Source organism: Sinocyclocheilus grahami, unplaced genomic scaffold (genome assembly GCF_001515645.1).
Source record: "Sinocyclocheilus grahami isolate Dianchi unplaced genomic scaffold, SAMN03320097.WGS_v1.1 scaffold17.1, whole genome shotgun sequence".
Lineage (NCBI taxonomy): Eukaryota > Metazoa > Chordata > Actinopteri > Cypriniformes > Cyprinidae > Sinocyclocheilus > Sinocyclocheilus grahami.
The window spans coordinates 4,425,728-4,452,929 of NW_015505196.1; the positions used below are offsets into that span (position 1 = coordinate 4,425,728).

Here is a 27,202-nt window from a genome sequence, read left to right on the forward strand (position 1 = left end):
AAGACAGGTTGAATTCTGCCACCTTTTGTGAAAGAAAGTATTCTTTTGCCAACCTGATTGATAATTGGACCTAAATTGCACCTACAGGTTTGTTTTTATTTTCAGTTATGTAAGGAACTTCACATATGAAATAATGAAAAAAAAAGTGCAACTGGTTCCACAGATTTTAAGCTAGTCATGAGTAATTTGTTCCATGGCTAAAAACTCAGTTTTATTACAGCTCTAGTTTTATAATAACAGATTTGGATGTTATTTCACAGTTGATGTTGGCTATTATAGCTATGATTCATAATTTTGTGTGTGTGTGTGAGATGTAACACAATATTTTAAAGGCAGCCATGTCTTAATAATGTAATTCCTCCATTGTGGTTAATCATTTGCTGAGGTCTGATTGCATGGCAACTTCTGAACACTGTGTGATAAGACATATATATACATATATATATATATATATATATATATATATATAGTCAATACGGTATATATATACTTGTCATCAGAGACTAACAAGGATCCACAATTAAGGGGAGATACAGGAGGAACAGAAGCAGATTGAAAAGTGGTATAAGGTAAGAATGTCTTATATTATATTTATTATATTACTACATCCACCTATTGTAATGAAAGTAATAGTTTTTTAGCGATAGTGTATGTTTATAATATTATATATATATATATAGAAACATATTTTGTAGATTTCCTACCATAAATATATAAAAACTTAATTTTTGATTAATAATATGCATTGCTAAGGACTTCATTTGGACAACTTTAAAGGCGATTTTCTCAATATTTAGATTTTTTTTTTTTTGCACCCTCAGATTCCAGATTTTCAAATAGTTGTATCTTGGCCAAATATTGTCCTATCCTAACAAATAGACAAATAGCACCCGGATAGATTAAAATGAAACATACCTTTTATGAAGTTTGTTTATGTGCTCCCACAGAGCATCTTCTGTTGATCTTTAGGTGTCCCTTAGTTTCTTTCTTCTGTGAATTCTTCTTTGCCTCTGCCTTATTTCTTCTCTCTCTCCTCACTCTTATTTTCATTCCTGTGTATCGTACATAATTTTGTATGTAGTTTTGAAGAGGCGGGGCATTATCACAGTTGAAGAACAGTAGAAAGCTGTAGGTGTAAGTGGGATCTTTGGGTTTTTGTGTCACATGACAGTTCAGCTATTCATAATTATTATGTTTTGTTTCACCTACAGATAACAGCTGTTCAGACTGTTTGTATGTCTTTTAAATGCATGAATAGTGCTGAACAATACATATGAATTGTTTTAGATATTTGAGGCCACAGGGCAACCAAATAAATAAATAATTGAGCAGAGACAATGAAGTTTGACAAAATACATGGTCATATTTGCTGACATATTATCACTGAATAAGACAATAATGATCGACTTGTTGACTTATTTATTCAGCTTTTAGATTATGTATAAATCAATAAATTAAAAAAATTGATACATATATACAGTATATATATAGGATATATTGCTACATGGGATTTACAGGAATTTATTTATTTTTAAATATTTATTATATTTAGTTACACTTATATATATATATATATATATATATATATATATATTTCCATCCTTTTATAATATCTTTACCTAATTCCCCTCAGTTCCCTCTCTCTAAAGATTTAAATTTCTTTATTTTAGTTTTTACGCATGAAAAAAACAACATTGTACCTCACATTATTACTACAAGAAATAAAAATATGACTACAGTACATTTTCATAAAAGCAGCTATATTATTGAGAAAAAGTCTCAGGGCCCTATCATACGATCGGCGCAATGTGGAGCCAGGCGCGACGCAAGTGTTTTTTGCTAGTTTCAGCCAGACGCAGTTATCATTTTCACATCCTGCACCATGTTGTTTAAATAGCAAATGCATTTGCGCCCATGGGCATGCTGGCCTGAAAACGAGGTGTGTTCAGGTGCGTTGTTGGCGGGTTGCTATTTTGAGGCAACTGAAATAGACAGCGCCAATGAGCTACTAAAACCTGGTCTAAAGTCAATGGCACAGTATTTTTTTGTTATTTAAAGAGCGCGTTAGTAATATGCACCTATAGGCAGGTACACTCTGCTTATTACACAAACAGTGACGCGCAACAGCACACAAACATGCCAAATATTAAAAATGAAAGGATTACAATGTAAAAGATTATTATTGTGTAGGCTACATAAATATAAACATGCCTACATCATGTCATAACAGATAGTCATTGCATATATCAGAATTACGCTACCTATTTGCTCGCGCACAAGCAGCTTCGTTTCCTCTCTGAGACGCGTTCAGGGGCAAGTTCAAGCTCAAACCGGTGCACAAAGTTTAGCTACGGTTTCCGGTTTGAATAGCATGCTTCCTGAAAACGGTGTGCAAGGGGGTTTGAGATATGTTCCCTTTCATAGGAACTTCGAACTGCGTCCTCTAGGGGTCGCTATGGGGAACGCCTCGTCGTGACCCGTGTCTGAAGCATACATTGAAAAAACACCAACTCGTTGGCCGGCGACAGCCATGATGTCACTACCGGTGCGACTATAGTATAAATAGGTGGTACTTAGTGCTCGCCATGGTTCTGGCTTGCACTCCCCTCAGCATGGTGGCATGGGTATACCGTTCCCCATAGCGACCCCTAGAGGACGCAGTTCGAAGTTCCCATGAAAGGGAACGTCTCAGGTTACTTATGTAACCATGGTTCCTTGAGTAGGGAACGAGACACTGCATCCTCTAGGGGTCGCTATGGGGCAAATGCGAGGCAAATGTTGGATCACAATAATTAGGAACCACAGTTTCAGCAAATCCCTTCACTCGATTGGGATATTCTCTTTTATTCTGGAGGGCAAGGGCAGTGACTGTTACATCGAGCGTATTTTGCAGTATTAAACACGTATTTATACCGATTTCATCAGGCTCCGAAAATTCTTCAAAAAGAACACAAAGAATGGCCTTCTCAGCTGCCATAGTTGCAACTCTTGCGTCATCAGAACAGGGTGTTCAACGCACCACCGTTTCCATTTAAAAAACGTTTTGCACCGTTTTGTCGGGGCTGAACGCAACCCAGTCTTTGCACTTGCAAATTCCGCCATGTAAAGCGGGATTTATACTTTCGCCTAGCTCTGCTTCGTGAGCCTCTGCTGACTGCACGCGCACCTTCCCAAATGGACGAGGCTTTTATACTTGTTGTGTTCGCCGTTGTACTATTCTTTGAAACAACAGGGGGCAACGAGGAGTAATTGTCCTCTAAAACCATCCAGATTTGAGAATCACCGGTGAGAAGAAGTCATTTGCCAGTACAATGGCGCGAGCGCAACTGGCTCTTAAAAGGAATGGGAGATGAGACTCTGATTGGTTTATAGCATGTTATGCCCAAAACACACCCATTACTCATAAAGAGAATAGGGACAACCCTTTTAGACCATGCGCCGGGTGCGCCGACCATTTTTCCCATCGTTAAACTAGCAAAAGTGGATTCGGACACCCCCTAAGTGCACCTGCCGCCGTGTGCTTTAGACCATGCGATCAGATCGTTAAAATAGGGCCCTCAGTGTCTCACAATGAAAAATAAAATGAAAATGTCTCTTACATAGTTGTTTTCACATTTCTTTAACTAGTGCTGTTGCACAGGCAGCTTCACTAAAAGAAAAAATATTTGTTCACTTCAGTTTAATTCAGATGATCATGAAGTCATCAGTGCCCGTCATGGCCCTGATCGCACTAGTGGTGTCCAGGGTGCAGGCATTTATTTCAGTTGGGGGTAGCGGAAACACCCATGTGACCATTACTGACCATGCTGTAATGGCGAAGATCAATGAGGTGTGTGAAGCAGTGGCTGAATCAGAAGGAAAAGATTTCAAACCCACGGTGAGTCTGTGTACAAGCAGAGGCATAAAACAGCACTACCATGAAAGCTGTGCACTTCTTTGGAAGACATATAGACCAAGTCATTTTTCAAAATGATGACACATAATTTAATTTCCCACTTTAACTCAGGGCCCATCAGCAGAAGAGCTGCTGCGTGCATGTCTGGGCAGAGCCACAGGTGAGGTATCGGGGGCCAAGTTCCGCACAGCACTGAATCAGATCTACAAGCAGAATGGCTTTGTGGACCAGGACTTCATGAGCAGCGCACCACACCACTTCAATAATGAGGCCTTCAATGAGGGACGCAACCTTATCATTCAGGGGACTGCGGCCATTAAAGCGAACATCCGCACCGACAACTTTCAGTCTGCCCGAGAAACACTGGGACGAGTGTGTCACACACTACAGGTTAGCAAGAGGGTGATAAATCAGTATCAGTGACATTGCACAAGCATATTGCCTCAGAATTGCTCAAGAACATGTTTTTATTAACTATTTATTGACACTTTTACCTATTGAAAATACATTAAGGACTAAAAACATACAAAATCTAAACTATACATGTTTCTCTAAAAGGTGTGTCTTTAAGCAACAACACAAATCTATATGTATGTATACAGTGGTATATACACACAAATTACTAGAAAATCTCAAAATTAAAACAAAAATCTCACTGGATTATTACAATTAATGGCAAAATTAATGTTTGGAAATGTAAACTGATATTTCCTACCGGCACACTACAGCAAAAGATAAAAATAACTGACGTAAAACCATTTTTAGCTGGTGAAAAACACTAGAGTTCTAATCATTTTGGCCACCACTGTATGTATGTGTATATATATAATCATCTGTAAGAATAAAAACATAATATATAATAAGAAGTGTTTTTGCTAATGGTTGTGACACGTTTCCTTAAAAAGGTGCATCTTTAAACATTAAATAAATAAGTTTTGGTGTTCAGCCCTTTTTAATTGTCGTAACTGAGCGTGGAGTTATTTCAAATAATGTTGTTGTAACTAGGATGTTGGTGGATGTTGTAAGGTTGTGGCTCAACTTATTTCCTGACACACTTTGCAAATTTTTTTTCTTTCCATTATTACAAAATACAGCAAAATCTATTTGATATATTGTGTTCATGGGGTAAGGAGTGGTTTCAATTAAGCAATGTCCAAATTTACCAAAGAAAACTACTTTTTGACAGCAATTAAAAAAGTAAAAGCAGAATTTAAAAATCTGTTAGTTAAAATAGTGTAGTTCAAGTAGTGTAAGTGAAAAAAGCTAATTCAAAATGCCTGGCGTATAAAAAAAAATAAGGTATCTGATTTATTCAATTTACTCACTTAAGCAACACTTCAATAGGGATTAGAAGTGGAAAAAGGAGCGAAAACTACTGTTTAAAAGTGGATTTGAGAAAGTTGATTTGGAGAGAAAATATTCTTAAGTTTTAAAACTTCAGAAACTCTTATTCATTGTTGGGGATAACGCATTACAAGTAACAAAAGTTAATCAGATTACTTTTTTAAAGTAACTAGTAAAGTAACGCATACTTTTTAATGTAGAAGGAAATATCTGAGTTACTTTTTAATTAACTCAGTAACTCCAGTTACTTTGTTTCCCATGTATTGACTGACAGCTCTCGTGTTGCCATGTTGAGAGAAATCGGGAGTAAGTGCAGAGGCGTTGTGTGCGCTGTGTGAACATGATGTTACTGTAGTTCTAGACTAAATATGAACATGTATTTACTCATCTCACCTGCACAAAACAAATTCAGTATTCCTCAAAATCAATAAAAACAGTCAAATGCAAAATCTTTATTCAACAATTTGTCTCCTCTGTGTCTCTCCGCATTACTGTAGCGACATTTTGGAGAATATCTGCTGAACACAAACTGCGTACACTATTCTGTGTCAGCCGTGACACAAGGATATGTTTTCTACGTGTATTTACACTTTGATTTGAACAAAAACAGCGCATCCGTGCAGCGTGGCTGACACAGAATAGCGTACGCTGCTTGCGTTCAGAATGGTGCTACGGTGATGGTGCATTCGCTATTTTTGTTTTCTTCGCATACAAAAAGTATTCTCGTCGCTTCATAATGTTACGGTTGAACCACTGATGGCAGACGGACTATTCTGACGATGTCTTTCATACTTTTCTGGACCTTGACAGTGTAATTTACTTGGCAGTCAATGGGACAGTCACAAGCCTCCCAGTTTTCATCCAAAATATCTTAAATTGTGTTCCGAAGACGAACAAAGCTTTTAGGGGTTTGGAACGACATGAAGGTAAGTGATTAATGACACCATTTTCATTTTGGGGTGGAGTATCCCTTTAACAACCTGTTCTCTACACCACTGTTCAAACGCTTGAGGACAGTAAGATTTTTTTTTTAAAGCTATTAATATTTGTATTCAGAAAATATGCATTAGATTGATCAAATATTTGTAATGTTACAAATATATTTCTATTTCTAATAAATGCTGTACTTTTCTATTCATCAAAGAATCCTGAAAAAAACATATCAGTTTCCACATTTTTTAACAGCACAACTATTTTCAACTTTAATAATAATAAGAAATGCTTCTTGAGCAGAAGATACATTAAGTCTTATTGCCCACATACATCTTAATGGTGTATGTAAATATAAATGTATTTATTTTTTATAAATCTGGTTTTGAATCCATTAACCAAAATATTTCTCTCTTTTTCCTCCTCCATCAGGCTGATGGGTATTTCGCGATCTGCAGTGCTGGCTTTTGTGATCGACACCACAGGCAGTATGGCAGACGACATTGCAGAGGCCAAGAGAGTCGCCTTCAACATTATCGACAGTAAAAAGGGAACTCAAGATGAACCATCTGAATACATTCTGGTGCCGTTTAATGATCCAAGTGAGAGCAAAAAACATACATAACATATAGCGCATAAAAATATTTGGTAAAAAAACATGCATTTTAATTACACTGAACTGTTTTTATTGATGCAATTTATTTATTACCAACATTGGTTCATTATCAGGGGTGGGCAAACTTGGCCCTTCCAGGCCACTTTCCTTCAGAGTTTAGCTCCAACCCTAATCAAACACACCTGAACCAGCTAATCATTGTCTTCAAGACTACTAGAAGGCTACAGGCAGGTGAGTTTGATCAGGGTTGGATCAAATATCTGTAGGAAAGTGGCCTGGAAGGGCCAAATTTGCCCATCACTGGTCTAAATGAATATAAATCTAAATTATTTACAGACACAAAATATATTTTGCATGAATTTGTAGAATTTGGACCCCTAATAAGAACCACAGACCCAGATGTGATGAAATCAGAGATCTCCAAGATCAACGCTGATGGAGGAGGAGATATCCCAGAAATGTGCATGTCAGCACTTCAGGTACTGTGTTGTGTGGCCTTTCAGCCAATCATCTCAGTCGTCATATGTGAATACTACCAATATAGTTCCCAGTTAGAACTAAGAAATATTAGATTATCGAACAAGGAGTCAAGGTTCCTCTTCTTTCTAACCTTCGGTTTCTCCCACAGTTGGCTCTGACAGGAGCTCCTTCCTCCTCATATATATATGTGTTCACGGATGCTCCACCTAAGGATACACACCTGGAGAAAACCATAGCTGCCCTTATTAGCAGCACCAAGACTACGGTAAATCTATCCATCCTTGTTTCACATGCAGTCCTTGCCATCATAAATTTCACCAGCCCTCCATCAGTTTCCCACTTTTCCATCTCTTGGCCTTTCTTTTCAGGTATCTTTCTTACTGACAGCATCAAGCAGGAGGAGAAGGGCATTGAGTGCATCGTCACAGTTTCAGATGTATTATGACATGGCCTTGGCCTCTGGCGGTCAAGCCATTGAGGTCTCCAAGTCCAGCATCTCTCAAGCCACTGACATCATTGTCGACACCTCTACATCAGCCCTGGTATGATCAGCGTCTTATAGTCTTTTCACAATTGTCAACATCTCACAAACAAAATGGTTATGCTAGCTCACTGACATTGCAAATACAAAAAACAGCATCTTCAAATAACTTTCTATTATGTCTTTTCATTTTTGCAAATGTTTGCACACTCTATCTATCAGGTGACAATTCTTCAGTGCTCTAGAGATCCAGGACGTGTAGAGAATTTCCCCTTCTTACTGGACGGGTCTGTGTCCAACACTACCATCTACATCACAGGAACTGGCCTCACGTTCAACCTGCGCAGCCCCACAGGTAAATTCAGAGACCCCTTTAACTAAAACTAAAATACAAATATTTTTTTGTAACCAAAATACATTTTCATGATTTAAAAAAAAGAAAACCAAAAGACTATAATAACCCAAACAAGAATTGATTGTATTATATTGTGTTAAGCTTCAATATAAGATATCAAAGTAAGTTCCTCTTTTATTGCCTAACGGAATACACTTGCTTCCAGGAGTGACTCAATCTAACACTGTTGTCAACGGACCTCTGGGAACAATTCAGAGAGTGGGAAACCTGCAACGAATCCAAGTAAACGGAACAGAGATGGGCCTGTGGCACGTTGACATGACGACAATGTGGCCCTACTCCATAAAAGTGATGGGTGAGCCATCATGTACTTATTTGATAAATCAATGCAAAGCCAAACACTAAAGTTATTGCCAACCTGTTATGAGAAGAATACAGATAAATGCCAAGTTCTCTCATGAAACTCAGGCATGTTGGGTCCTTAACGCAAACTATGATATTATTTACAGCATAAACCAAGCTGATTTGTTCATGTTGCACACACAGCCACTGAGTTTGCTGCTTTACATTTAAATGGCTGGTTAGCATTCGCTTGAGCATTTCAGAGTTCCTCTGAAACTCTCCACCTTCCCCAGCTCCACCTGTATAGATCTACTACATAGACTATTTGTGCAGCAGCAGTATGTCTTAAATACAGCACCGTATCGACAGCAATATCAGCAATAATCTAAAACAACAGCAATAACCAACAACAGCAACAATTCCGCAGCAGCAGCGTAGCACATCTATTCGGCCAAGACCAAATACATTAACATTGTCATATCCATTACCATGATAACACCTTCAGAGAGTTGTCATGATAGAAATTTATATTTGTTCTTTACTCTTGTAATATTAAGAGGAAAATGGCTAATATGGAGTATTGATAAAAAAACATTGTAATTAATTAAAACAATTCAATTAGTAATTTTGATAGTAATAAAAATGCTGTGGCACTCTGAGATGTATGTTGATAGTATTCAGACCCTTTGTTGCCTTTCTAATTTGAAACCATGTTTTACAGGTCAGAGTGCGATTACATTCATCTACGACTTTGTGGAGGAATTCGAAGGACCCCATCCTGGATTTGCTGCCATTGATGGGCGGCCATCAACAGGTTTAAACCGTTGTCCTGTTTAACTATTAAACAATTCTTATTGAATGATTTGAATGGAAGTGTACAGATATTTTGCTCTTTATAGGCTCACCGGCTAAGCTGCTGCTAACACTAACAGGAGAGAAAGGTCCGGAGGCTCTAGAGCTGCAGGAGGTTGTTCTCATGGAGGTGTCTGGGGTCAAAGTGTCTAATGGAACCATTGAGAAAATGGGTAATGGAGATTACCTGGTTACTGTGAACGAAGTGCCAGAAGGAGAGTTTGTAGTAATGCTGAAAGGAAAAGACAAGACCTTCACCAGCCTGTTCCAGAGGCAGACCACCACACAGATGTCTCAGTCTAAAGTCACCATCAAGGTACAAACTACGTTCTTCTTATTAAAAATTGATTTGTTGACTATTATTTAGCTGATTTAAGTGTTGTGCTGTTAGCTTAGCAACATGCTAACATAATAAACTAGTGAGTCGAGTCTCTTGTATGAAAATCAGTCACTTGTAAGTTCCCATTATGCTTCCTTTAGAAGGCAGTAGGCTGCTCGCTAGTTGTTTAAACCAATCAAATTTAAATTCTAATGAAATTCTCTCCATCTACAGGCAATAGCAGACAGCTCCATGCTACCAGGACAAGTATTTAAACTCAATTTTACTGTTACAACCAATGGAACCAGTGGTACCTACACAATCCGTGCAAGGAATGACAAAAACATCCCTATGACACATCCATCAACGTAATTCCTTCACTTAGTTCTCAAATCACTCAGTAATGATTGACATACAAGCTTTAATCAGCTTTTCTTATCAAGAACAAAACTCTTTGCTACAATTCTGTTTCTTTGCCCTCACAGGCTCAATCTCGTGAGTGGCGGCAGTGCTCAGGGGACCGTGTCTCTCACTCCACCTGGTAATACGGTCTCAGGCACAGATGTTACGCTAACCATCGAGGCAGAAAGCCCTGGAGGAAGTCATTCTAACTATGCTGTCCTTCGCCTTTCGGTTCTCTCCAAGGTAACCTCAGAGGTTTCAGACAGACTGATAAAGCATTCTGCTCTTGTGCAATTTATAAGAAATGTAATGAGGCATATTTATATGTGGGATGTTATTTCAGAGTCTCTGCTGATTTTGCACTAGTGGCCCACTAAGAAAATGGACAGTTTAGATTTATAAATGCTTTCTGTGAGTGACCGCCAATTGTTTCTTCACACAAAACAAATTGTGTTTGACTTATGTTTAATATATAATACCATTCAAAAGTTGGGGGTCAGTATGATTTTTTTTTTTTTTTGTAGAAATGAATTATTTCATTTAGCAATGATGCATTAAATTGAGCAGACGCTGTAGTGAATACTTTGACTTAGTTACAAAGTGTTTCTATTTTACATAAACGCTGTGCTTTGCTGAATTTCTATTCATCAAAGAATCCTGAAAGAAAATGTATCATGGTTTTCCACAAAAATATGAAGCAGCTCAACTGTTTTCAATATTGCTAATAATAATTATAAATGTTCCTTGAGCAGCAAATCAGCATATTAGAATGATTTCTGAAGGATCATGTGACACTAAAGACCGTAATAATGATGCTTTGCTATCATAGGAATAAATATATTTAAATAGAAAACAGTTATTTTAAATTATAACATTTCACAACGCTATTGTTTTTACTGTCATTTTAATGAAATATATATACCACATAATTTAATACTAAGCTGTTGTTTCAACTCGCCCTTTACTGTTTCATCCAGGTTACTGACTTCACACCTCCAAAATGTGAAATAGTCAATGTACAGGGTATTTGCTACTCCTCCTCTTGCAACTCATCAAACTGGGAACTGTCTGTCAACATCACAGACGGTAATGGCACAGGCATCGAGAGCATTTCCATCCAGCAAGGCAGTGGAAACTTCACCCAGAGGAAAGTGGAAGACGGTGTGATCGTGGTGATGGGTCTGTATGAGGCCTCATGTTGTTCACCTTCTGTGACTTTGTCTGCTGTTGACAAGGTAGGAAACGTGGGCAGGTGCAGTTACACCATGAAGTCCAGCGCAGGCTTGCGCCTTATCAGCATGTCCCTCCCTCTGTGGGCATCTCTGCTTTTATACAGTTTCCTATGTGATGCCTTCCCTCTATAGTGAAATGGAGTTCATCCAGCCAAATACACAGTCATCCCATTCTTTTATGGCAATATAAATCATTCTTAGATCTCTGAAATTGCATAGCATTTCAACCCAAACATTCCTTTACTGGTATTTCCAGCTATGGAGGACTTCCATTGAAGAGCTATGCTGCTTATACAGACCTTACAAACCTCAAAGATAGATTGTGAAGTCATGTGACAGGCAGAAATATAACTCGGGGACCACCAAAGTTATTTTTATTAACATGAATTTAATTTCCAAAGTTATGATTGTCATTTTTGTCACATACTAGTTTAGTGTAATATTTGTATGATCAGTACAAATGTTGCAAAAATAAATGTTTTCTAATCCACAATATTACATTTTCTGCCCAAATATAGAAAATATGTTTTAGTATATTTTATGCAACCATATAAGGTCACACATATTTTGAATATCAATTAACAAATAGTTAAATAATTTTACAAATATTACGCTGATTTCTAAATATGCATTCAAAGAAATTCTATTAATATACACTTAATAAATGGTGTTAGACAATATGTGGTATCATACACTGCCACCCATGGTTGATAAGATTTATTTCTTATCTGCATCATACTAGTACATTCATATGAATATGCCTAATACAATTTCAAGATAAACTGGAGCAAACAAACTCCGTTTACATGGGTATCATTTTACAAAACTACACCTAAGGTGTTTTATTGATTATTTATAGTAAGGATGGACAATAGAAAAACTAACAAAATATATATTTAAAAAAAATTAAGAAGCAGTATATAAGTTTCACACTAACAAAAGAATAGAAAAATCATCAGATGTTATTACTTTACATTGCTTCGTTAAAGCACTTTAAAAAAAAAAAGTAAGCAATTTTTTTTGCTTTGCTTGGTATGAGAAAAAGAGCATGCACAAAATTAATGCAGGAAAGCAGTTATTTTTTTTACTTTTCCATTTTAAAAATAGCATCTTCATAAATGAATTTACAGTCGGGCCTAATACCGTTTTATTTTCTGCAACAGAATATTTATCAGTAGATCAACTGAATGCTTAATATTGAACAATCCAAATTATTATTTTTTTCATGTAAAATGTTGTGTGTTGATGTGTTTCTTGAGATGGGCTGACTGAGTAAAGCGTTTCCCACATTTCTTGCACTCAAACGGTCTTTCCCCTGTGTGGATGAGCTTGTGTCTTTTAAAATTTCCTAGATCCACAAATCCCTTTTCACAGTGGGGGCAGATGTAGCGTGTCTCTCCTCTATGCCCCTGCATATGCATATTCAGAGCGACTCTATGTTTAAACTTCTTCCCACATAGAGTGCACGAGAACGGCTTCTCTCCGGTGTGCATTCGCATATGGGTAGCCCGGTCTGCCTTGGCCAAAAACCTCTTTCCACAAACTTTACAAGGAAATGGCCTTTCCCCAGAGTGAATAAGCTGATGTTTAGTAAGGGTAAAGTGGTATACAAAACTCTTCCCACACTCCTCACACTGATACCGCTTCTCCTCCGCATGGACCTTCACATGCCGGTTAAGACCTCGGACACTAGGAAACGCCTTTCCACACTGGGAACAGGTATAAGGTCTTTCGCCAGTATGAAGTCTCATGTGGTTCTCCAAGGCTGATGCATTGCTGAGGACCCTTCCACACTGGGGACACTCTGTATTTCTCTGCAGTGTTTTGCCCGACGGTTTTGGTAATAGTTGATTTCCGTTATTTGAGCCAGAATTTGGTGTTTCACTAATCAAGTCGTTCTGCACCTGATCTACTTTCTTATCCTTTACCATAAGTGTGCCATCCTCACCTGCAGGATCTATTTGTCTAGATTTGGAGCAAATCTTTCTCTGTTTTCTAAGTCTAGACTGGAGGGTGGGTGTGTCATCATCTTCTAAAAGGTCTTTATCATTTCTCTCTGTGCAACATGGTGAAAATGGTACGTTCGCTTCGAAGTTATCAACTGGAGACGCAGAGGTATCTACAGACGGAATGGGTACTCGCCCTAAAACAACGTTAGCAGAAGCGGTAGCGGCAGCTTGTTGCTCCTTCAGTGTTAGCAGAGGTGCAAACTGCCCAGATGGCTGAAAATGGTGCATGGGTGCCTGCTCCGGGGCATCTTGTGGCGTTATCATGATAGGCAAATGCAAAGTATCAAGAGATTCAAGCAAACCTGGCGTATTATCGGGTGGAGGAAAAAACTGGTCTGGAAAAGAGGAGAATTGATCGGATTGTGGTGGATATTGAGATTGCGTGAGTGGAGGTTGAGGTGGGTTTAAGGAGACGGATCCCTGAATTAGGTTAACTGGAATATGTGTAGAAGAAAATGGAACATGCATTGGTAGATAAGAAGGTGGTGTCACCTGAACTGGATTGTGTGGCAGAACCAAAGGGAACTGGAATGATGGACTTGAATTCACAGAATGTGCTGGCATTACCTGTGGGGATGCAAAAACATGAGATTGAGGAGGAACAAGACTGGATGAGGGAATCCGATCCTGGACTGGTGGAAGAGTCTTTGGAGCTGCTGCGACAGGAACGAGTCCTGATGGCATGACAGTGTGTACTTGTGGAGTCATTTCTTGGGCTGGTGTTTTGCTGGATTGTGGTGGAAAGAATGGAGGTTGTGTAAATTGAGAGGAACATTGGGTTAATGGCTCAGTGGCCTGGTTTAGCGAGGCAATGGTTGAAAGAGTTTTCTCAGTATGTGAAACCAATGCCTGAACTCGCTGTTTGGAGGAATAAGGCTCTGTTACTAAGACTTGGCTTGGAGGAACAACTGTCTGGTTTGATGTTTGAGGATTTGGGTTTGGTCGACGATGAACTAATGAAGCTGTAGGCTTGGTTTGAGGTATTGATGGAGCACCAGACAGCTCAATCATTGGCACAGACGAGTTAACATTGGAAGCAGGAGTCTGGGTTGAATTGGGAAGCACCGAAGAAGTTGATGTCTGTGTTGGTGCACTGGCATTCTGTCTTTTGTTTTGGGAAGACAAGCTTTCAGTGGTTTCCAATGTTCTTTCAGATGTTCCTCGGCTGGGTTGTATAGTCTGATTGGGTTTTTGACCACTGGAATCCACTCTGCGACTACAAGAGGAAGGAATCACTAGTGGTGATGGTGACTTTCCTCTATGGTTGTTATTGGGTCTGGCTATTGTTTGCAACGCTGATGGGATCACAACTGTGAATAGAGAGGTGAAGATGCAAGAAAGGAATATAAGGAAGACAAAATGTAAATATAAAAAGTTGCAAATTGAGTCCTCTACAGATAGATTAGTTGAGTATCTGAGTGGTGTACACACTACGGGATGGGGTAATTTCATCTGCACTATTTTTTTTTTTTTTTCACCTAACTGTGAAATACAACTGTGTAAATATTTATGCATATTTTTTATTTGAAAAGGATTGGCTCTTACATGATAAATATATGTAAATGGAAGATTAAAAAAAAATTCAAGTGTAAAAAGTTCAACTTTTAAAAATGGTTATATAATAACCTATATTTTATTTAATTCTATCAGTTGCTGCTAAATTAGTAAATGCATATTACACCAAGCAGTTGAGTCTCCATTGTGGACTTGTGAAAGAACTACATATAAGATATGAGAATTTTTCCCCTCATTGTTCAGTTGAATTTGTGAATGACTCTTGTACCCCTTTCCACGGTGTCCTTATTTGGCTCTCTGCGCACCAGTATGGGCTCAGCACCCTCTTGCTTTAGTAGAAAGTATCCTGGTGCATAGCTGTTGCATTCAGTCTCTTGAGGCTGAAGACACGGAACATAAAATAATAATGTATAAAAAGGCTGCAGCATTAAAATACTATCCACTCCAGAAAGATCAACTACAAACATAAGATTTAAACTCAATCCTAATTGACCTCACCTCACATAGCATTTTCAATCAAGCCTCTAAATATAGAAAACCCTTACAGAGAGGAAATATGACATCAGTCTGTGAACTCTGCTGTTTCTCACCACATAATTGATATGCAAAACAAAAAAGGGTGACGGAGGGGAAGAGTAAACGCTTATTCTTCTATCATATGACCCGTCATTTCTTACCTCTTTTTTGATGAGGAGCAATGCAAGCTGTCTGTTCCCATCCTCACTGGCGCAGAGATCTGTGAGTTTATCACTAGTTATGTCTCCCACATTAAGACGTTGTCCTATAAACTGAACAGGGCTGCATCCCCGGTCAACCAAAGTGGGCTTTTCTGACCAAAAAAAACAAACAAAAAACCTGTAAATAACCCTGTTGAAAAAAGCCTAAGGCAGGTATACATTACAAATGACAGATTATGAGATCAAATTGGTATAAATATACATATGTTAAATATATTTATAAAAAAAAAATTAAAAAAATTCCATAGCTGAATGGTCCGAGAAAAAGGCCATAGAAGTGATTATGTAGGGGAGAGCGGGGCACAAAGTAGCACTTTTTGACTTTCTCAGTTTGTGTAAATCCACATGGGGTTCAGAATATAATTTTTTATTCACAGTAATTTTACACTTGTCTAGTACATATGTCACTTTGTTTCATAATTACAGTGTATACGTTTTTTCTTTATTTACCCTCAAAAAATGGAAGTGAAATGTGACAACATGCCCCGTAGGTGGGGTACATTGTAACATCTGAGGGGCACGTTATAACATGACCATGTGACAGCTTAAAATGTTATCTGATCGAATGAAAAAAAATATACAAGACAAACTAAAATATTTTGTTAATAATTAAAAAAAAAATTCAAATAAAATAATGGCGTTTTTTAAGAATAAAAAATAATCAGATTTTGGAGTTTGACAATGAACACATAGCAACCATGTTTGGACGGCCCACATAAACGAGCAAAAATGCTTTACACGTCTTGAAATAATAATTTCTAAACATTAAACATTGACTGTCAGTCTTTATTCACCTGTTTCTCGTTGTTTCTCATTAAAATTCATTAAAGTAAATAGTGTAAATTACATCGCTAATGTAATAGAATAGCATATTATAACGCAGTGTTACAATGTGCCCCATCTGCGCAACTGGAATTTAAAACTGGTTAGTGTCTTCTGCTAGTTATCAAAGCATTAAAAAACGATCGGAACTGATAAATAACAGATTGGAGATTAAAATAGCAGATTTGTCTCATTTTAAATGAATAATAAAAACTGAGATGAAAAATGTACTTAAGCCAGAATTTTTATTTTACTATGGTAAAATAAATGTTCAGCGTTATCTTCAAAAGATTTTTGAATTTTGGCGCACGTTTGTTTTCTATATAATGTTGATATGGTAACTAATAAATACTGTACATTTTGTTATGCTAGCATGTGTGGAAATATTCAAACCCCGTGTTACAACTAACCCCACGTTACTTTGTGCCCCACGCTCCCCTATTTACCATCTGACTTTGTCTACTCTAACTGTGCGTTCACACCGCCGGCGGCGAGAGCGTCAAAGTGACCGGAAGACATTCATTTTCAATGTGCGCGTGCGGCGAAAGGCGGCGAAAAGCGGCGAGGAGCGGCGCGGCGCGTCTTGGCCGGCGAGGGCGTCAAGGAGAGTTGAGCATTTAAAAAAAATACAAATATGAAAAAACTTTCGAGGATTTAAGATGCTGACCGTTAAACGCGTCATCACAGTCTTGTGGAAAGGGTCCATTGTATGGATAGTGACTGGGGCTGTCATCCTGCCCAGTCTACTTTTCTGTCCCACAGAATATAAAGGTAAATAAATGATTTTGAGTAAAAGTAAACTGCTGTAAATGCGCAAACGCTAATTTCATTTTTGGGTGAACTGTCCCTTTAAATTTGTCCCTAACTTCCATCCGTATGTTTGCTTCAGGAAGTGCTTCCAGTCAGTCCTCCTGCTGTAGGACGAGAGCATGTTTCTGGATCGGCGCTGATTCTCCGCGTATCGTTTATGTTACATTGTTTAAATGTGACACGTATAAGAGAACAATAACCGGTAGTTAGCGTCAACTAACCGTAACACAATAACAGTCCTCGCTAGCTTTTGCTAGCAAGTGTATGGAGTAGTGCAGATTTTACATTTAAAGATGGTTCGAAAACACACAAACAATATGTGACAATCTGGTTTGAAAGTCTAACAAGGAGCTGGAGGCCTTTGTAGCTTGTTTATATAACAAAGAAAGTAGCTATTCTCGGTTGGTTTAAACCTTTTTTTTTTAATTTTTTTTATCTGTTTACTCGTCATTATGTCCGAAGTCATACACTCATTTCAGTCACAGCTGTCCGGGGTCATGGAGACCGTTTTTAAAGCTGCCATATTTGAGATCACCCGTCTCGTGGAGGACAGTTTCGTGAAGGAAGTGTCCCGCAGTCGAGAGCAGGTAGAGACTCTGAAGAAGAGGCTCCAGTGGAGCGAGACCAGACGGAAAAATCAGGAGACGAGTGTGGGGAGTCTGAGGTGTGCAGAGTGTGACAAAGCCCGTGTGTGTAACGAGGACAAAGAAGAAATGTCACCACAATCAGGTTTGTTCACGATCGTAATTCAACTGATGCTCAATGTCTTGATTGTCATTATTTGTAATGTTCTACAAAAATAAAATGTAGTGATTTTATCTATAGGAACACCATATTTGATATTGGTAAACGTAGTGATTTCTTTGCTAGTAATTATTGTAGATCAGAACAGGAATGTATTGTGAACCATGCATACTTAACCATTGTATTAGGTTAAAAATAAAAATGGGTTTTTGGTAGTTTTGTTGGAGGTCAGGATTCAGAACAATTCAACAAAAATCACTATGAAAAAAAATCTGGTAAAAATAGCAAACATACATAATACAAAATTAAATAAAACAAGAAAATGTTGTTTTTAATCTGTATTTACCAACATTATACAGTTGTTCACAAATTATGAATATTACACTTACATTTAGTCATTTTTCAGACACTTTTCTCCAAAGTGACGTACAATTGGGGGATACATAAAGCGATTCTTCTTAAAGAGGCAAACAGACACAGGAAGTGCTTGAAATACCACGTTTTAGGCATTGTTCAAATAAGTACAAGCTAGAAAAGGGAAGGAATAAATAAAAATATATTTTTTTTTTGAGATGAAGTCAAGTAGCGTTTAAAGAGATGAGTTTTCAGCTGTCGCTTGAAATTTGTCAAGGATTCAACATTCTGGATAGGGGTGGGAAGATCGTTCCACCAGCCAGGAGTGGTGAACGAGAATGTTCTGGAAAGTGATTTTGAGCCTCTCTGTGATGGTACCACGAGGCGTCGCTCACTAGCGGATCTCAGACTTCTGAAGGGGATGTAAATTCGTAGTAGTGAGTGGAAGTAGGCGGGTGCTGAGCCTGTGGCTGTTCTATATGCAAGCATCAATGTCTTGAACTTGATGCGAGCCGCAACCGGTAACCAGTGCAAGGAGATAAAGAGAGGTGTAACATGGGCTCTTTTGGGCTCGTTGAAGACCAGTCGTGCCGCTGCATTCTGAATCATTTGTAGAGGTTTGATTGTGCTTGATGGAAGTCCAGCCAGAAGAGCATTGCAGTAGTCCAGCCTAGAGATGACAAGGGCCTGGACAAGAAGTTGTGCAGCATGCTCCGTTAGAAAAGGCCTGATCTTTCTGATGCATTTCCAATGCAAACCTGCAAGATCGGGCAGTCTTTGCAATGTGGTCTTTGAAGGTCAGCTGGTCTTATAAACGGTATTATTAAACGGTACTCTAAATTATTTTATTTATTTATTTTTTACATTTTAACTTTTTAAACCAGTAGAGCATGTTCAGCATGGTGCTAGTAACAATCATGAGATTCCCATTGAACTGAACAAACATGTAAGAAATGATAAAAATATCAGATAAATGCGTAATGACAAAGCACAAATATTCATGTTAAATACCCTGAGGCTGGCTGAGAAACTGCCATAACAAAATACATAAAAACATTTGGCATTTCAGGTCTGTGCTGCTGCTTTTAATTGACCCACAAACATCATGATTGTAGTAGCATTTTGCAAGCACATTCCACAACACATCAACACTTTCAAAGCAGGCATGTTTGTGACCCTAAATGAGGAAAAGTCACAAAATGTCCAAAAAAAAAAAATCATAGGTTAACCAATATTTCTGACAACGAAAAAATCCAAACCTGCAACATAACATAAACAAGGAATAAAGACCCCCCATGTCATTCCAGATATGACTTTTTCCTTCCATCCCTTTAAAGACCATTAAAGGACTGTGTAATCAATACCCTCACAGTTGCATTCACCCTTGACCACATGTAGAAAAGGAACGCAGCCTCAAACAGGAGAAAGTTCCGGATGGGAACTGGGGAAGCTGTGAGTTGGAGTCTGACACACTTTTGGGAAAAGAGAGATTAGAAGACCAAACCAGCACCAGTAATACAGCAGAGGTGAGTAGCCTATTGAATAAACCACCTTTTCCATCACCTCAAACCTTGTTCGTACTGCAGCGTTTCTCAAAAGCTGTGTCTGAAACCTGAAAAATAATGCTGTTAAGATAAGGCATTATTTTCTAAATGCTTGTTATTGATCTTAATGTGAACAGTTCATTTGTGCGTGCAGTATGTTTAATTTTTTTAACTCGGTCTTCTTTCTGATGACGTATGCATGACTTCTCTAATCATTTAACCTGCTTAAACTCTGCCCCTTTCTTAAAATCAACTGGACGCTCCATCCAATGAACAACCGATATAGAACCAAGTCCCCGTCCTACATTTTTCCTTTTTTGATAATCTGTTTCATCACAATACAGAATATTTTAACATTCTGTGTGCGTTCTGTTACATTGTGCTCTCTGTAGTCTGCAAGCACAGAGGTCAGGAAACTGAACTGTGTATTAAAAGAGGAGACCCTTTATGTCAATAAAGAGCTTCAGGATGGGTGGACGTTGGATACTGAAGGTGTGATTTTTTTTATTTTTTTTATTTTTAACATCTGATTACTGCTTTAACCCTCTCACATTAGACTGTGTTTGAAGATTTTTCTCCTTGTTTTGTTTTCCAGGAGCTGAGATGTCAGATTTCTCAGCTCACAGTTACAGTGAGCAGGAGCTGCAGCAGATTCAGGAAGAGTGGAGCTCTGGGCTTGATCAGACTGCTGACAATGAAGCTTATGCAGATATTGCAGACGTCCAGGGCCTGACGTACCGAACACTTTATGACACAGAAGAGCTAGCAAGCTACAGTGTGCAGCATGAACTGGACATGGGAAACCTGGACAGTCTCGGAAAAAGAACTGAAGACATGTTGGGTAATTCAGTATCGGTTGCAGTTGGGCTTGATCAAAACGACCTGGACCAAGAAGGTGGGAGACATCACAGCTCTTCCATTAAGAGTAAGAGAGGAAACAGAGAATCTTTACCTGTGCACGTCAGCCCAGAGACGGAAGATGTGGATGGAGACATGCACTGTTTACTTATTAATGCAGATGGCCACTTGCAAAACATAAGTGGGGTTGCAGGAGGTACTGGACATCGAGGACGCTCACTGTATGTTGGGGACACAGCTAGTGGTGCAGTTTATAAGGGACATGCATTGAATCACTCTCTGAAACCTAATGTTGGACAAGCATTAGGAGACAGCAGGACTTCTGCAAAAGCCTTCCCAGTTCCCCACCGAGTCGGGTCAAGTGCTGCTTACACATGTAACCAGTGCGGTAAGAAGTTCACTCAGGCCTGCAACCTTAAAGTGCACCAGCGTGTCCACCAGCGGGACGGTCTCCACTTGTGCAGCCACTGTGGGAAAGGATACTCATCCTTCAGTGACCTGCGAAGGCACCGATGCAGTCAGACTGTAGACAAGCCCTATACCTGTATGCTGTGTGGGAACAAATTCTGCCGACTGTGGAATCTCAAGCTGCATCAGCGTATTCACACACAGGAGAAACCACACAAGTGCACTATGTGCAGTAAGAGCTTTACCCGGGCCGACATCTTGAAAGTCCATCAACGTACCCATACAGGAGAAAGACCGTACTGCTGCGGTATCTGTGGACTGAGCTTCAAACGACTGGATCATCTCAGGTCACATCAGCGCAAACATAGTGCTGACCAGGACAATCCATAAGAAAAAAAATTCACCAAACAACCTTTCAGAGTTTTTTGACTTAAACTGCTAGAAGGTCATAAATCACAAATTGTTGGAGGGCCATAAATCCAGGTGTTTTCCATAATAAATCGTAACATTGTTGCTCTAGAAGCTCCCATTATAGTTGTCTTCTGTATAATTTAAATTTTGTTTTTCTGAAAGAGATGGTTCATCCAAAAATGAATATTCATTATTTACTTTCCCTTAGGTAGTTTAAGTCCTGTATGTCAGTCTTCTGTGGAACATAAAGGAAGATTTTTTTTTCAGAAATTTGTCTGTTTTTTTGGTCTATATAATCTGTTTGGTTTCCAACATTCTTCAGAATGTCTTCTTTTGTGTTTAGCAGAAGAAATGAAGTAAAACAGGTTCAAGAGTAAATGACCGAATATTCATTTTTGGGTGAACTATGCCTATAAGTTATGCTATGGATAATGTGGCCAACTTTGCATCACTTAAAAGTTTGAACATTGTTTACTTGTGATGTAGAATGGTCAGAGATTGTCACTTTTATTCCCTTTAGAGCCTTATTGTCTATCACACTCATTTAGAAAAAAATGATTTATTTTGGTTTATTTTAATAAACCTACCAAATATATTTGCTCAAATATATCATGCAATATCAGTCTATTTTCAGTTCTCCAGCGATACATGTTCAACTGTCATTTTAAAAATTAATCTGGTTGTTGGTTGATTAAATCCTCCAGTTGTTTATTCCCAATCCTTATTGTTTATTTTCATTATTGGATTATCAGAAGTCATGTAAGGCATAATTCACAACTGGAAACTGAATTATAGAAAAATGAAAAAGAAAAAAAAAGTAATGCACATACAAGGTGCTAATGTGGTCACGATGTGTAGAGAAATTATAACACAGTTGACAGACTTGGAACTAGCAACGTCATAGCTGTGCGTTTACTGAAAATAATTAAACCCCTTAGAATGTCTGTCAACCAATCAGAATCAAGCATTTAACAGTCCTGTGTTATAAAACACTTGAGTAATGCTAAATTAATGAATAAGGGCATCCTGTAGTGAATCAATGCATTTTTTGTAAGGAAAATATCCATATTAAAAACGTTATAAACACTTTTCTATAACTTCGCTAACTCATACGTGCAAGCCGTTCCGGTGGATGACGTAGGACGTTTGCTTAGAGCTTGTGAGAATATGCTAGTCTTTTGAGTTTGTTAACAGGAGCAAAGAAAGCAAAGTTTCCTTACTTTACCAAAGGAAAACCAGTCTCCTCTTGGCATATATCGAAATCCTCTTAACATTTTTCTTTACAAATCCTCGTTTTGTGCTTCTAATTCTTGACTGGCTATTTGTTTTGTTCTCTCTCCGTCACGCTTCCGTGTTTGCCACTAATCATGTCCTACCGTAGGACTCCTACGTCATCCACCGGAATGGCTTGCATGCAAGACAGTTTACCAAAAAAAAAGGCAGTTTACGGAAGTTAGAGAAAAGTGTTTATAACATTTTAAATATGGTTATTTTTCATACAAAAACGCATCGATTTACTATAGGAGGCCTGTATTCACCCCCTGGATCCATGTAAGGCACGTTTTATTATGGATGGATGCGCTTTATTGGGCTTCTTTTGGGCTGCCCAAAAAAAAAACACCCACCCACTGCCATTATAAAGCTTGGAAGAGCCAGGACCATTTTTAATATAACTCCGATTGGATTTGTCTGAAAGAAGAAAGTCATATACACCAAGATGCCTTGAGGGTGAGTAAAGCATGGGCCAATTTTCGTTTTTGGGTGAACTAACCCTTTAATACTACTGTACAATTTTAATACCTTTCACAAATACATCACCACTGACTGTGATTATAACAGTGTCAATTTTAATATCAGAGAATCTATTACAGTTTTTAATCATATTTGTGAATGAGTTTTTATATTTTTTCGTTTTAATTTGAGGTTTTAGTAATTTAGTTGTTTTTGTCAGTTTTTAGGCTATTTTTAATGTCTAGTTTTTAACCATATTTATTTCAGTTTTAGTTGTTTTAGTATATAAAGTTAAACAATAATGTGTGCCTACGTTGACTTTTTTTAATAGTTCATGTTTTTCAGTTAACGTTTAAGTAACGCAATGTTTTTATCATTTTAGTTTAGCACTTGCTGGGTTGCTGTCTTCTAAATTCTGAAAAATAGTAATTTAAGTAAAAATAATGTGGTTTTTGTTTAGAAAATTATATTAGTTTATTCTATAACAACGCGGGTAAAAACCACTGATCTATATACGACTATAGTCTCTATTGTAGATCAGTGGTAAAACCCGTTCTGTCCAACAAGGCCGCCGTACAACCCGTGACGTCACCCACAACAACATCATTGTCCGTCTGCTGAGCTCTTCGTTCATTAGTCAAATTCACACATTCACAAAATACACTAGGTAGCATGTACTACAGTCATTTGGACACTATGCGACAGCTGCTCGCGCCTAAAGGACATCTATTTCTGCTCGCGCTTCGTACTGTCAGGCAGATGTAATGAGCTCGATGCTAACTAACACTGAGGACTTTATCATCGGGGTTTGATTGACTTGGCCGTGAAAGTGTGAAGTGCAACATTTACCGTGAAATTAAGTTCCCAGAATACTCGTGCGTGAAATGAGTACTCAATAGAAAATAAAATATTTGAGGTAGAAATCAACATGGGTGGTCATTAAATGTCATGATCATACAGCAATCCGTTTATCTTGATTAAAAGAGCGAGCTCGAGTAGATCGGACACAGCATGACGGACACGCTGGTCCTCTCCTTCCAGACTCGGCTGTCTGCGGTCATGGAAACTGTCCTCAAGACCACCATGTACGAGGTGACCCGGCTAGTGGAGGAGAGCTTCCTGGAGCAGATGGATCGAGGCAAGCGAGAGGCGGAGGTGTTCAAACGGAGGCTGATAGTGTCGGAGGCCAAGCTGAGAGAACGGGAGAGGTTTAAGAGGGTGAGGTGTGTGGACTGTGGTCGGACAGCGGTGTCCAGGAGGAGGATACTACACCGAGGCCCCGAAGCACAGAGCAGTGAGTAGAAACAAGACTTTCCAAGACCGTCGCCGCTAGTCAGGGACAAATAACAACGTGCAGTATGTTGGCTATAGTTTCGTACGTTTATACAAAACGGTTATGCCATTTTCAATAATAATGGAATGAACCAACAAAAGTACAGTCACTTCCCTGTCATCATTTGCAGCAAAAGTTTCTGAACATTCAGTGTATTATATTTGTCATATTTTATAAGAACTTAATGAACTTCACGAGGATCTAAAGCAGTGGACGTTTTTAACATTAAGGCCCCCATTACAGTAATTAAGGGGAACATATGATTTCAGTTTACATAATGATTTTATAGAGCTATATATTATTTCAATATATTAATCATTTATGAATGCAAATACTTTTAAGTAATCTTGCGGCCCCCTCGGAAGTTTGCTGAGCCTGATCTAAAGCAGGGTTTTAAGAAACCTACAAATGGCAATTAAAAATAATTTCCTTGTCATAATTTTCTATAATTTTTTCAAGGTATTATAGGCCTATTTCCTATATTTATGAGGAAAAATACTGAAACCAAATCATAGAACAGGTGTAGTCTAGCCATGTTTTTGTGTTAATTGTATTTTTAATATATATTTGAATAATTTTCATATATTCAGATCTCAATTTGGAGTGTCTCGACATCATTGACTCGTGTTTCACATTACATCATGAAATTATTATATTCAGTAAAATTAGTAGCATTGGTTAAGTCCAACAATTTATTGGGCATTGAATGCTATTCTTCTTCTTCTTCTTCTTCTTCTTCTTCAAAGGTTTGGACCACCCACTTGTTGTAAAGCAGGAAAATGCCTCTGACATTAGCTGGAGGTGCAGTCCCAAGGGAAGCGCAAATCATGAAAAGCCTTCAGCAGCTCCAGAAACTAAACAAAATGTGTGTATGGTATTGTTTTACTGGTAATATCCAGTGACCCAGAAGACAATAAGCATTTGGATATTTTTTGGGAGCCAAAGGGTATTAGTGAACTTTAGGGGAACTGATATCATACAAAATTACAGTTCATTTTGATACATTTATGCAATAAAATTCAGACATTTTAAACTTAGCTTAGATGTCTAAATACTTTAGTCATGTACTAGGCCATTGTAGTTTGCTGAGATGTTATGTTATAACTATGTTAGTATAATTTTAGCTGTAGTACGTAGGAAGTTTCTAATGCACACGTGTTTTGTGCATGACAGGTTGATCAAGTGTGTGAACCTAAACCTGGAGGAGAAGTGAAAGAGGAAGCAACAGAGGCTAGAGACCCGCAAGCTCGTCTAGTGATACATCCTCAAATACACAAACAAAAAGATCCTCCGGGCAGTGTTGAAGAGACCAATGGACTCCGCAATACAGATTCTGACCACAAACCAGGTGGCAGATCTTGCACTGAAAGACCTGTGGATGAGGTCAGACACAGAAACCTCCCAAAATGGTTTGACCCTAAAACAGACCCTTTAGCATGGTCACCTGTTTCACAGCCAGAACCAGCCAGGACCTCAGTATCTTCAGAGTCTCCGGGTTTGAGACCGCAAGTGGGCAGCATAGACTCGGGGCCTGTTAAACAGGAAGTTGTAGTGATGCTTCCACCAGACTGGGAAGATATGGAAAGGATCAGGCCTCAGGTGGTTTCTGCTCAAACCAGTGCTAAGAAAACACAGTTAGATCTTCAGCCTGGAGATCCTCTCACCACTAGGCCTCAAATACAGGAGCGAGTTTCCTATCCTGCGCCTCCCGTCAAGGTTCAGAACCTTGCACCACAAACCATGCAGCATCTCAGATCACCCGTTAGGAAAAACACAAAAATCGGTCTACATCCCAATTCGGTTGTGACGGATCACGGCACTGTTGAACTAGGCCGGGTACAATCCATCTGTAAAGCCCTTCCTGCTCCAAAACCCTCTCATGTCCGTCAGTATCCTGAAGGAGCCACTACAGGTGAAAGAAGTTTCAGTACCGTACACCCAGGAAGAAGTCTGCCGCAGATGGTCAGCATGAGGGTTCAAGGGGACACACGGCACCATTCGACAAAGACAATGCACAATTGCAGCCAGTGTGGAAAAGGCTTCTCTCATCTGTGCCACCTCAGAGCTCACCAGCAGATTCACACAGGTGAGAGGCAGTTCTGCTGTACCATCTGTGGACGGAGTTTCACCAAACTGAGTAACCTGAAAGCACACCGCAGGGTTCACACCGGCGAGAGACCTTACATCTGCACAGACTGCGGGAAAAGGTTTACCCAGAAATGCAACTTGAAGAGACATCAGAGAATTCACTCTGAGTTCACTCACTCTAATGTATGACGAGTGATAGTGGTAGAATCTGGTACTTTACACGGTAACATATTAATTGATGTTTTTTTGACTGGTTAAATTATTTTTAATATCATGCATTGTACTAAAAGTACTAAACCTCATTTTTCGAACCTTATGCTCAGAAAATTTTCTTCTGTAGTGATGTGACTGGATCACTCAGGGGAAATAGCAATTTTATCACGATAAATAGAAAAATGTTAAAACAGAGCACTTTTCCAGTCTCTCTGGATATAACAGGCTATTTCTCACAAATAAATGTCCACATTTTACCCTAAAATCAAAAGAAGAGAAAAATAGAAGAGAATATATGTATGTGTATATATATATATATATATATATATATATATATATATATATATATAAAAATACACACACACAATGCACGTATT

At 38.5% G+C, this 27,202-nt stretch overlaps 4 protein-coding genes across 4 annotated transcripts; 3 read left to right on the plus strand and 1 right to left on the minus strand.

Moving 5' to 3' along the window:
* Nucleotides 1-475: 475 nt before the first annotated feature.
* On the plus strand, nucleotides 476-11,767 carry vwa11 (von Willebrand factor A domain containing 11). The gene is made up of 14 exons (XM_016234125.1): nucleotides 476-569; nucleotides 3,679-3,877; nucleotides 4,007-4,308; nucleotides 6,602-6,771; nucleotides 7,152-7,264; nucleotides 7,414-7,530; nucleotides 7,634-7,807; nucleotides 7,969-8,101; nucleotides 8,307-8,456; nucleotides 9,165-9,257; nucleotides 9,343-9,611; nucleotides 9,849-9,982; nucleotides 10,100-10,259; nucleotides 10,994-11,767. The coding sequence occupies exons 2-14, from the start codon at nucleotides 3,689-3,691 to the stop codon at nucleotides 11,378-11,380; spliced, it is 2,391 nt and encodes a 796-aa protein (XP_016089611.1). The 5' UTR covers nucleotides 476-569; nucleotides 3,679-3,688; the 3' UTR covers nucleotides 11,381-11,767.
* A 513-nt stretch (nucleotides 11,768-12,280) lies between these two features.
* Nucleotides 12,281-17,592, minus strand: LOC107552271 (uncharacterized). The gene is made up of 4 exons (XM_016234134.1): nucleotides 17,586-17,592; nucleotides 15,450-15,601; nucleotides 15,041-15,152; nucleotides 12,281-14,567 (listed from the first exon to the last, which is right to left on the minus strand). The coding sequence occupies exons 1-4, from the start codon at nucleotides 17,590-17,592 to the stop codon at nucleotides 12,472-12,474; spliced, it is 2,367 nt and encodes a 788-aa protein (XP_016089620.1). The 3' UTR covers nucleotides 12,281-12,471.
* Nucleotides 17,226-21,676, plus strand: LOC107551608 (zinc finger protein 35). Its single transcript, XM_016233276.1, has 4 exons — nucleotides 17,226-17,870; nucleotides 19,638-19,765; nucleotides 20,176-20,275; nucleotides 20,379-21,676. Exons 1-4 carry the CDS (start codon nucleotides 17,594-17,596, stop codon nucleotides 21,437-21,439), a joined length of 1,566 nt encoding a protein of 521 aa, XP_016088762.1. The 5' UTR covers nucleotides 17,226-17,593; the 3' UTR covers nucleotides 21,440-21,676.
* A 2,089-nt stretch (nucleotides 21,677-23,765) lies between these two features.
* Nucleotides 23,766-27,096, plus strand: LOC107551616 (zinc finger protein 500). The gene is made up of 3 exons (XM_016233286.1): nucleotides 23,766-24,485; nucleotides 25,271-25,389; nucleotides 25,698-27,096. The coding sequence occupies exons 1-3, from the start codon at nucleotides 24,203-24,205 to the stop codon at nucleotides 26,799-26,801; spliced, it is 1,506 nt and encodes a 501-aa protein (XP_016088772.1). The 5' UTR covers nucleotides 23,766-24,202; the 3' UTR covers nucleotides 26,802-27,096.
* Nucleotides 27,097-27,202: the final 106 nt, after the last annotated feature.

Excerpts from the sequence above, each read along its gene's own strand:
- LOC107552271 (XM_016234134.1), bottom strand. Across the intron at positions 15,153-15,449 it reads TGCTCCTCATCAAAAAAGAG|CCTCAAGAGACTGAATGCAA; the intron begins GTAAGAAATGAC and ends CCGTGTCTTCAG. Across the intron at positions 14,568-15,040 it reads TAAGGACACCGTGGAAAGGG|TTGTGATCCCATCAGCGTTG; the intron begins GTACAAGAGTCA and ends CTCTATTCACAG.
- LOC107551608 (XM_016233276.1), top strand. The coding sequence starts at position 17,594 with ATGTCCGAAGTCATACACTCATTTCAGTCACAGCTGTCCGGGGTCATG. Across the intron at positions 17,871-19,637 it reads AGAAATGTCACCACAATCAG|AAAAGGAACGCAGCCTCAAA; the intron begins GTTTGTTCACGA and ends GACCACATGTAG. Across the intron at positions 20,276-20,378 it reads GTGGACGTTGGATACTGAAG|GAGCTGAGATGTCAGATTTC; the intron begins GTGTGATTTTTT and ends TTTGTTTTCCAG.
- vwa11 (XM_016234125.1), top strand. The coding sequence starts at position 3,689 with ATGATCATGAAGTCATCAGTGCCCGTCATGGCCCTGATCGCACTAGTG. Across the intron at positions 6,772-7,151 it reads GGTGCCGTTTAATGATCCAA|AATTTGGACCCCTAATAAGA; the intron begins GTGAGAGCAAAA and ends ATGAATTTGTAG. Across the intron at positions 10,260-10,993 it reads GCCTTTCGGTTCTCTCCAAG|GTTACTGACTTCACACCTCC; the intron begins GTAACCTCAGAG and ends TGTTTCATCCAG.
- LOC107551616 (XM_016233286.1), top strand. The coding sequence starts at position 24,203 with ATGACGGACACGCTGGTCCTCTCCTTCCAGACTCGGCTGTCTGCGGTC. Across the intron at positions 24,486-25,270 it reads AGGCCCCGAAGCACAGAGCA|GTTTGGACCACCCACTTGTT; the intron begins GTGAGTAGAAAC and ends TCTTCTTCAAAG. Across the intron at positions 25,390-25,697 it reads CTCCAGAAACTAAACAAAAT|GTTGATCAAGTGTGTGAACC; the intron begins GTGTGTATGGTA and ends TGTGCATGACAG.